Source organism: Gracilinanus agilis, chromosome 4 (genome assembly GCF_016433145.1).
Source record: "Gracilinanus agilis isolate LMUSP501 chromosome 4, AgileGrace, whole genome shotgun sequence".
In the NCBI taxonomy this organism is placed as follows: domain Eukaryota; kingdom Metazoa; phylum Chordata; class Mammalia; order Didelphimorphia; family Didelphidae; genus Gracilinanus; species Gracilinanus agilis.
In genome coordinates, this window is record NC_058133.1 from 171,857,696 (window position 1) to 171,868,385 (window position 10,690).

The following is a 10,690-nucleotide window of genomic DNA, read 5'->3' on the forward strand; positions in this document are numbered from 1 at the left end:
AAAGAAAGAAAGAAAGAAAGAAAGAAAGAAAGAAAGAAAGAAAGAAAGAAAACCTTTAATGAATAGATTGCCTGGGATTTAATTTATATAAATGCAAAATGCCCCTCCCCAAAGCCAATGTATCTCAGAGTGCAGATTAAGAAATGAGTTGCACACAGAGACTATAGTTTCCAAAAGTCTCCCTGGTATTTAATAAATTCTGATTTTTGAAAGAACACTGCCAGATCCCTTGTAGATAGTTTCTATTTTACCTTATTAGATAAGACAGCTTGTGGATGTAGTGAAATATTACTCACTTTACATGCTCTCCTCTGCCAGACAGATAAACTCGGTTGTGTCTTAACAAACTAGGAAAACAGCATTGGAAATTACATACTATATAAAGTAAAATATTTTTATTTTTTAAATAAGAAAATAAATAACACAGACTGGAATCTGGGAGATAGGAGAGGATGCGCTAAGGAAAAAAAGCTGGGCTACATTACTTTTCTGACTCCTGGAGAATAATAGACAAAGTCAGACCTATTCTATTCTATAGTAGGTAAAATATTTAAATTTCTCCCACATCTAATGAAGTTTTGGAAAGGATTTAGATACCTTCACAGTTAAAATTTGATTTCTATCCTAATGCAATGGTTTTTGTTCTTCTTTCTGAGAAACTTAATAGATATCCAAAGCCAGGCAAACTATGTTTTCCCCTCGAGGAAACTTCAAATGTAACAAATGCTATAAAAACAATGATTTCTGATCAGTTCAGAGAAAGGGATTAAAATATTTCATTTCTACCTGCACTGTACATTCATTTTATGTTATCTTTCAAGCCACCAAATTAGAAAGCAGGATTACCTATGAGAAACCAATCGAACTGAGAACCACCCATCCCTAGCCGTGTATTTACAGATTGCTGGCATTCACTATAAAGTTTTTGTACAGTCTAAGAGAAAGAGGAGAGCTAGCCATAGAGGCAAACATGCAGACAGACTGATTGACTTTGGATGGTTTTTGTTTTGTTTTGTTTGTGTCTAACCATAGATGCCAAACCCTCTCATTTAGCTATGGATTTGTTCTGTTTTTCCAATCCTGTATTAATTTATCAGTGAACATCTCTTCTACTGTATCAGTCAAGTCCCCAAATGCAAATCTGCACTTATTGACAGGAGGAAGCCACAAAGAAAAACTCTGCTTGCTTGGGGAGGGGTCACGGTAGGGGTGGGAGACTGAAGGAAGTGTTAGCTTTCCAACCAAAGCACCCGACATACTCCCCCAAACAGCCTTTTCTCTTCCTGCTTCAAATTTGTTCCCCACCTCTGTGGAGACCATTCTACTTATCACTCGGATTCCCTTCCACCATCAAAAGAGCAAATTAAACACCAGTTATCTAAACATCAGGTTTTCTATTTTTATTAAAAACTCACAAATTTATTCAACATGTTTTCTTTCATACAGTGAATGGTCTAATATGCACTGGAGGTCACACAAGCTTAGGTTTATTAGAACAATAAAAGACATATGAGAAATTTAATATATAAAGAAAAAAGTAGCAGCTGTTGACTGCATATTTGACCATAAAATTTAAATATTTTGGACTTTTATTTTAAAGACACAAAAATAAAACCTGTGTGGGTCTATATAAGTCATATTAACAACTCCATGAATGTTCAACAGGACTAAAAATTAGCAAAGATGTTTTCTTTTTTTTTTTTTTTAAACCTTGTAACACTTTTTTTTTTTTTTAACACTCTCGGGTTGCTGGTGCCAGGCACCTTACAGTATTTGTGCTATAATTAGTTTATTTGGCAACTGTCTGAATATCATGTTTTCTCTTTGCCTCCTGTAAACAACACCTTTTACAAACTAGCACAGTGAGCCGAAAGCCCTGCGAATCTGTCAGAGAACATCTACAGAAGACGGAAGGAGGGAGAAAGAGAGGAAGGAGAGAAAAGAAAGGAACGATTTTGGTTGGTTGCTCAAAACATTTTGCTTTTTGAACAAGAGGTTTCAAAACAGGATATATTAGCAAAACACTGAACTCCTGAATTTAACATCATACGTAAACAGTTGACTGTTTTTAGTTCAATAGTCTTTATTTTATTTTTTAAACTTTTCTCATGAAGGTAGAATACTTTCTTGTATAGCTGTTGTTTCAAGTCATTTTAGTGAGAGGTCTGGCTGGAGATCATCCTAATGAGGGTGGTGTGTGTGTGTGTGTGTGTGTGTGTGTGTCCCCGTGCGTGTATTTGGGGTGTGTGTGTGTGTGTGTGTGTGTGTGTGTGTGTGTGTGTAGCTTTTGAAGGTAGAGTTGATGCGGAGGGCTTTTCGTATTTCTGTTATTTTGGCCGAAAAGAACCGGATAGACAGACAGACAAAAAAAATGTCCCACCTGATGCACAGCAGGTCGATGTTTCTGAAGCTAAGAGTTTGTTGTTTGTCGCTGTTAGTAAACTTTGAAAGACAAAAACTAATCCAGGGTTTCCTAGAACTAGAAGCTTCGTTCATCCTAGCCCAGGAATGAATGCTCCAAGGCCGGCCTTTTCCCTTTCCCTGACTCGGATTCGCTTTGCTGCCTCTGATCTCCGCAACGAGTTTGGTTCTCGACTTGTGCCGGAGTCTTTCCTCCCCACTCTGTGCATCCTGGGCGCCGGTTGGACCGGCCGATCGTCGTCACCCTCATCGCTTCCCGGGAGCTGCCCGGAGCTGGGCTAGTCCTTGCAGCTCGGCTCGACCTTCCGCGAGCTCACTGGATTGCCGGCAGAGGCTCGGCTCCTTGAGTTTTTACGCGGATTGAGGGTTATTTTTGAGTTTGCGCCTTAGTCTGGTTCGCTCTCCCCAAGTTCTGCAAGTCGTCTCCCGGGCTGGGACTCCCATCCCGCCTCCGGGTGCATTTGGATCTCAATTCGCAGTCACCCCCAGTCTTCCCTTCCCTTCCTACCACACCCCAAGGAGGAGGACGGTCTCTCGGGCGGGAAGGGAGGAAGCTGTTTTGGGGACTGATCTGTTTTTGTGATTTTTTTGTTTGTTTTGTTATTGTGTGTGTGTGTTTTTAAATAACGACTCTTTTCTGTACAACCACGAAAGTCCAGAGGCGGCAGGCAGCTTGGCACGGGAGGGGTCCCAGCTACCATACCGCCGCCTCATTCATTTCAGGGGGGTGGGAGAGATGGTTCCCGTAACTCGCCCCTCCGTTGACTGACAGCGAAGAGAAGGGCGGGCTGGGTCCGAAGACCTCGGCCGACATGGAGTGCAGGGGTCCCGGGAGATTGGGCTCCGGGCTCGGGGAGTCTCCAGGCGGATGAGCCAGGATGTCAGTGAAGCGCTGTGCCTCGCTGGACGGGTGGTGGCCGGGCAGGGGGTGATCCAAACCCCCCAAGGGAGTCCCCGACGGACCGGACGATGGCACGAAGGGCAGGTCCACTGGGGTCTGCGCCTGTGACGAAGGAGGGCCTTGGGGGAAGAAGTCGTAGTTGCCGCCGGGGCCGTAGTACTCGCTCTGGTAATCTGGGGGTAACAAGAATGAGGAGAAAGGGAAAGGAAAGGAGTCAGCGACAAGCCTTAGGGACTGGAGGGTTTGCTAGGGTTCCTGGTGTTGGATTTGCCCCCAGGTAACCCGAAATTAAATAGAAAAATGGGTAACAAGAAGCACTTTCCCTAGGAATCCTAGCCGCCGGAGTCAGAGATCCTCCCAGTTACCGAAAGATGGTGGGAGGTGGGGGAGCGGGTTGAGTGGCTAACTGGAAAAGAAGCAGACTGGGGTTACTTCGAGCTTTCGGGAGCAATGCACTACCCAGATAGAAGGAACTGAGACCCGCTAGGGCCAGACGAATGTTAAGAGTTTGTTTATTTGTCAGAGTCTGCAGGGCACAGAGCAGATGTGTAGGTGCGCCCAGGAGACTGGAAGGAAGAGGAGAGGTTGGTGAGAATCTTCAATTTTCCAAGCCCAGGACGCCTCAGCCTGCAATTCCAGCAGCCCTTCCCCACACCCATCTCACACACACACACACACCAGCACATACCACACCATACCCGCGGCTTTATCCAGAAGCAAGAACTTTGCCCCTTATATCTCCTCACCTCTTTCTCGCACCCTAAACCCATTGTAGGCATTACTCTCCCAATTCGATTTCCTTTTGGAAAACGAAGTCTCGTGAATATTCCTGGTGCCGGCTCTACTGCTCTGGGTGTGAGGAGAGGAGCTCAGGGGGTGTCACACTAAGCAGAGATGTTCAGTCGATCTGTCCCTCTCTCAGACCCGCTTAAAGCGAACCTACGTAGAAGTTCCATCGCCATTCTCTTCTCCTCCAGTCCAAGGCCCTTTACTCACCTCCGTAGAAGGAGAAGGGTCCGTTGGGAATGAGCTCCCCGGGCTCCAGCCGGTCCACTAGCGGCCGCATCCTGCGTGGGCTGCGGAAGAAGGCGTGGCGCCGGGCACCCAGAGCGCTCAGCTGTTTCATTCGCCGCTCCTTGGAGCGTCTGTTCTGGAACCAGACCTGGAGGCAAAAGACGCGGGCAACCCGGGCATGAGACAGGGATGTTTTGGAAGGCAGTCCGAGAGGGAGCTGCGTCTCTCCCTCCCACCACTCCCTGACTCCAGCCCGGACCCTTCCGAGGAAACTCTTTCTTTCCCAACAGACAGACAACCACGATCACAGCGGCACCCTGTCACGGTCACGCACGCAGAATCAGGGACCGCTTGCCTTGATCCGTGCAGAACCCAGCCCACCCGACGCTCTCGCTGCGTTGCCTTGCATTTAACAGGAGCGCAGGCGACACACAGCAAACCAACACAAATTCACCGACCGGGACATATGCATGGGCAGGCGTAAAGTTTCAGATTGTGAGACAAGGAGCGACAGTTGGATTGTGTGGGCTTTTTACAGCGAATGGTTTGTGTATATCCGTTTCCAACAGCTACGCATTCTCATATTCACGAGCCTTTGGACTCAACGCCATTCTCCCCCCAAACATACATACACATCCTTCCAGGCACAGAATACCCAGATATCCAGAGCCCAAAGTGTAACAATCGCACATACGCACACGCTAGAGAGCTTCCCAACCACACAATCTCAAGCTAACTAGTCCTACTTACATGCAGTCTCACATTTTCACACCACAGAGGTCCCATCTGACCCCAGATGGCTGCATCCCCACCTCCCCCTCGCACTCTCGGCCCAAGAGCTTGTCCCAGAAGAAAACAGCCTTCTGCCCTGACATCTTCTTCACCGCCCCCCCCCCCGCCCCCTGCTTTCCATTCCCTTTCCTTTCATAAGAGGGTGAGAGAGGGAGAAATCCACCCTCCTTAGGGGAGGGGATAAGGAGGCGAGAGACGGACAAAATTGGTTCTTTGGGTGAGGGAAGGCGATTGTTCCTCCTTCGCTCACAAAGAAAATCAAAGTCCGTCAGATTTGTCCATCACTCATTAACTCCTCTGTACTCAGCGGCTCCTCCTGACTGGGAGAGTCAAGAGGGAAAAGTCAGGAGTCTAGACTCTCAAGACTATGCCGAACCAATTCAACGTTTGGGAGCAATTGGTCCTCTGAGGCTGTTTGAACTACCGGACACAGTCGGCTCGCACTCCGGACAGATTTGCTCCCCTCCCTCAGTCTTATTCCCCCGGCCAGAGCCACAGCTCAGCCCAGCCCAGCTCAGCAGTGACAGTCTCCGCCCTCCTCGCCCCCAGGGCCACCCCCTCATCTCCCCGCTCCAGGGGAGTCGGCAGTAAGGAGAAGTAGAGGGCGGGATGGGTACATTTCCTGCTTCCCACATGAGTGCGCGGCGCTTCAAAGGCCAGGCGGAGGCAGGGGGTGTAGAGCCGGTTCCTCCGCCTCCGGCCTCTCACCATCTCCCCCCACCAGCCGTACCCAGACAGACACACACTTTAAGGCACACCAATCGCCACTTTCTCGACTCTGCTCCTCCTTTCTCACCCCCTGCCCAAACTTGGCTGGTTATAGAGGGAACTGAGTTTTGCGCTACAACCCAGCCTTCCTTTCGAGAGCTTGTACAAAAAAGGGGAGAGGGAAGGCTCACAGCTGGATTACAGTCCGGGGTATGAAGTCTGAACATCACTCCCAGGGGCAAGCAAGTCTCGGGTTGGACACTGTGAAGCACCATGCCCACGCTGAGATATACGCAACACTCCCCCACCTTCCCCCCTTCCTCTCTGAGTTCCTGACCTGGATGACCCGCATATTGAGGCCGGTCTCCTGTGCCAGCTGCTCCCGAATGTGACGAGTGGGCTTAGGAGTGGCAGCGAAGGCAGCCTTAAGTGTCTCCAGCTGCTTGGCCTTGATAGTGGTGCGCGGTCCCCTCCGCTTCGCGCCCAGGTTCTGGTCATCATTCTCGTTGCTACCGGTCTCTTTGTCTGACACATTGGCGCTTTCGGAGTCCTTGGCGTCGTCCTGGGATGGGTCTTGAGAGTCCGGGGACAAACTGGGATCACTGCCTGTCGTGGCTGGAAAGAGGGGAAGAGACTATTCAGTGGTGCCTCAGAACTCTCCTCTCTCATTCTTACACCTGAAGGTGGGGGGAGGCAAGAGAAGACTGGTGCGTGCCTCTCTCGTTAGTCTCCGCGGTCAGACTTAGCTCGAAAGTGTCAGAATCCCCCTTTTTCCCTTCCCAGCGGGCCTCTAGGAAAAAACTTCCAAGGTCAGAGCTACTGTTTCCCAAAGGTTGAGAACAGTGGCAACTCTTATTTGGTCTGCTCTGTTTTGGCCTTCCTCTCTCAGCCACCATCCCTACCTACCCTCCTCCGCCTGGACCCTCACCTGAGTGCAGGCTGTTCTCTTTGGCGGCGCTGCTGTTACTTAGGTAATCTTCTTTACAGACGAATTTATTCTCGTCTATAATGTAGAGCTCCTCCCCAGTGGACAGCTGCTTGTTACACATCATACAGGTGAAACAGTTCAGGTGGAACACCTTGCTTCGTGCCCTCCGCACCAGGTCACTGGGGGAGATGCCCTGCGCGCACCCGGCGCATTTGGTACCGAAACACCTGCAGGAGAGCCAAGGCGGGAATAAAATTCAGAGACAAACTGAACGAGGGGAGCAGCAGGAAGATGGGGTAGGAGATGAGAGGAGAGGCAGAGACAGAGAAACGAGAAGAGAGATAGGGAGACATAAAACGAGGAGTAGACTAAGGGTCGTTTAGCGATGGACACAAGGACAGAGAACCGTGGTAGAATAGCAAGAGGAGCAGAAACAGAGAGAGACAGAAATAGAGAAATAGAATAGTGAGAGGGATACACACAAGAATGGAAAGACTCTCAGATAACGAGGGCGCGGTGGAGCAGGGGAGAGAGAAAAACACTAAGGAGTAGAGTCCCGAGGCGGAGAGACAAGTCAGGAGACTCAGGCTGGAGAGAGAACCCATTTGACCCAGCATCCCACTCGTGTCTACGCTTCGCGGAACCTGCTCTCTGGGAAGACCAAGGCGGGGAGGTGGGGTAAGCTTCTGCTCAAGATGAGGAGGAGGCCTCGGGAAACTTTTCTCGCCTCATCCCTTTTTTAGCACTTAAAATAATAACCCGGTTTTAATTATGGCACAATGCAAAATACGCCGAGCACCACTTTTCACTCTGCCCTCCCCACTTTTCCACTAAAAAAATAATAACCTAAAGGCACAGGGGGTTGGTTGGCTCTGGTCCCGGTGTGAATAAATAAACTCCCAGAGTCGCGGCCTGTTTATTTATTTACACAGCGCTGGGGCGGGTTCGCTTAAAGAGGAGTGGAAGCCAGCGCCCAAGCCCGGCTGCCAAGGAAGTGCAGTTTTTCGGACAGGGGGCCTTCGCAAAGAGACTAGCTGAGCACCTTCCCGAAGCAACTATGATTCTGACTTGTCTTTTATTTGGCAGGAATCCGAGAGAAAAGTGAGTGGAACCCTGCGTTCCCCTGAACCGTCCCAGACTCAGAAGGCGGCTTCTCACTTGCGTGAGAAAAAAGCCTCCGGAGAGGAAAAAGCATTCTCCCTGTTCCTCAATTGCCCTGACTCTGCGTTCGTTCGGCTTCATTTCCCTGTTCTCGGGCTGTTCCCAACTTCGTTCCTGAACTGTCCGGGGATCCATGTCTCCTTTGACCTCCCCCTCTCATTCCGAGGCAAAGCAGGATTGTTTGCTTTTGATGTTAATGGGAAAAAAAAAAAAAAAAAAAAAGCCTCTTTCCCTGGTCTTCAACTCTCCGTCTCCGGTCAAGATTTGCTGTTCTTGACCACCTAAGTCCCATGCCCTGGGGCCAATACGGGCCACAACCAAAATACAAGCTAAAAATCCCGCTCTAGGCCTGTTACACAAAATTCCCCCAAAAAGTACCTTTGACATATTCCTCGGAATAAGAAGAAAGCCCTGCTCTCATGGTTTAAAACTCTATTTAACCGGAACTCAAATATTCCCCATAAAAAAAACCGAAAGAGGACTATTTTAGGGGAGGTTAAATTAATTTAAAGGGCATGACTCTAGAGGAGGTGAAAGCAGGAAAAAGGCTTTCTTTTGGGCTACAAGGCCACTCGGAGAGCCGTTGGGGTAATCCTGCAGCTGGGTATTCACAATCTCCAAACTTGAAAAGGCCAGAAGCCCAGCAATTTCACCGTGGGCAAATAAATGGCAAACGAGTCAGAGAGAAGCCTTGGGAACGCATCTGGAACTGAGCTGGGAGGCAAATCGCTTCTCGAACCCAGAACTGTCCAACCCAGAACCAGGCCAGGAGACCAGCCGGGTGCAGGATTTCCCAGCATCTAGCTTCTGATAGTCTCCAGCTAGTTTGAGCTTCCAGCCCAGCCGAGGTTGGAGAGAGTTTATGGGGGTCTGGGGTAGAAGTTGCTTTGAGGGCCGGTTGGCCTGAGGTTTCCTCGGTCCTGGCCAAGGATCCAGTCACTAGCTTTCACAGCAGGCGGGGTAGAAGCAGTAAAAACTGTCCCAAGCCCACAGCTCTGAAACCCAGATTTACTTTGCATGCTCTGTGTGACTAGGGACCACAGTTCTGAGACCTAAGGGCCTGCTTGTCTCTGCATGCCTCCAGCGCTCCCAGCAAAGTCCAGGTAGAGATTTCTCCTTAACAGGCCGAGGCGGCTCTGCCCTCAATATCTGGTCGGTAGTTTGGAGGCCAATGGTGGAATGGGATAGTGGAAGAGAAATAGGGAGAGTTGGGGATCCTGGAGCTCAGCTCCCCCCAGGGTTGCTTACTCCAATCCAGGGTGGCAAGAGGTCAGGAGGTCATCAGAGCTAGGGCCTCATTGGGACTGAGCCAAGAAAGTGACAGGGTCTTGGAGGAGGCCCAAGTCAAAGAGCAGAGGACTGAGGTCCAGTTCCGACAGTCTCCCTCTAACCTCTGGAGGCCTGAGCACTTTCCGGGCTTCATATGGAACTTTAAAAGCCCTCTCCAAGTGAACCCAAGAACGAGTAGACTTTGCTGGGACCAGAGAAAGAGTGGAGAGGAGAGACAAAAATAAAAATAAAATGTGTCAGGGCTTCTGTGTTTTCCCTCTTTGGGCTCCAGAGTATATTGGAAGAGAGGCAGGGCAGTAGGGTCCCAGGAGTTCTGAGTGCTGGCCGGACTTGGCCGCCAACTTTGGAGGTAGTTCATTCCGGAAAACTTGATTATCCCGGCCCCTAGCCCAAATCTCTCAGTTCCTCCACTCAGGCTACCAGGGAACCCTAAAAGCCAGGTCTCTGACTGTTGGTTCCTTTTCACCCAAGGCCGAAGGCAGGGGTCAGCGGTAGACGGAAGATCAGAGGGAAGGAAGGAGGGTCAGAGCAAAGGGGAGAGAATAGAAAAGGGAACTACTCACCGAAAGAAGTCGTTCTTGCAGTAGAGCTTGCCCTCCCGGGAGAAGCATTTCTCCGTCAGGTTGCATTTACATTCACAACACTGTACGCACTTCACATGCCAGGCCCTGTCCAGCACGTTCAACAGAAACCGGTCCAGAATGGGCCTTTTGCAGCCGGCACAGTGCACCATTGTCTTTGGTTTAATTGCTTTTGGGAGGCGGGTGGGGGGCGGGTGGCTCAGAACAGGACAGGCAGGTAGAGAAGAGGGGGCGTCCCCCAGAAGAGAACTAGCAAAAGCCTCCAACCCCCGCCCTTTTCACCCCAAAAAGGAGAGAAAAAGAGAGAGAGAGAGAGAGAGAGAGACAGACCCGCTGGGTTGTGCAGAATCGAAAACGCACACCAAAAGAAAAAAAAATTTAAATTAAAAAAAAAAAACCGGAAGAGGATAGGGGCAAAAGGGAAAAAAAGGAGAAGAAGCGTGCCCAGGTGGAGGGGGGCGGGAGCCGTCCCCGGGTCAGAGCTGGGGCAGGCGCAGCTCCTGGGTCTGGGAAACGGAATCCCGGAGGGGAGAACGACCCTTGGGCAAGGAGCTGGCTGAAGAATGAAGGTCACAGGGAACCGCGGGAACCAAAATAAATAAATAAAGTCGGAGAGGCAAGAAGACAGCGGAGAACGGTCTACACGGAAACCACCCAAGCGATGAGTTCTCTCAGGTCTGAGGTAGGCGCAGTCAGAAGTCAAAGTGCATTTGCTTTTGTCGTGGGGTATCTCTGTCTGAGTGTCTCAGGGGTGCAGGTGTGTGTGCGCGCAGCGTGTTCCTCCACAAAGCGATTTAAAGGAGGGGGCGCGGATAAATGAAAATTTTAAAAATGAGTGAAGGAGCTTTGGATCCTAAACTGCCAGCATAGCCCAGCGGGTCAGGGGTGGGGGGT

General features: G+C 49.9%; 1 protein-coding gene across 1 annotated transcript; it reads right to left on the minus strand.

Annotated features, from left to right (window-relative positions):
- Positions 1 to 2,279: 2,279 nt before the first annotated feature.
- LHX1 (LIM homeobox 1) lies at positions 2,280 to 9,948 on the minus strand. The gene is made up of 5 exons (XM_044672999.1): positions 9,779 to 9,948; positions 6,765 to 6,991; positions 6,174 to 6,451; positions 4,319 to 4,484; positions 2,280 to 3,495 (listed from the first exon to the last, which is right to left on the minus strand). Exons 1-5 carry the CDS (start codon positions 9,946 to 9,948, stop codon positions 3,116 to 3,118), a joined length of 1,221 nt encoding a protein of 406 aa, XP_044528934.1. The 3' UTR covers positions 2,280 to 3,115.
- Positions 9,949 to 10,690: the final 742 nt, after the last annotated feature.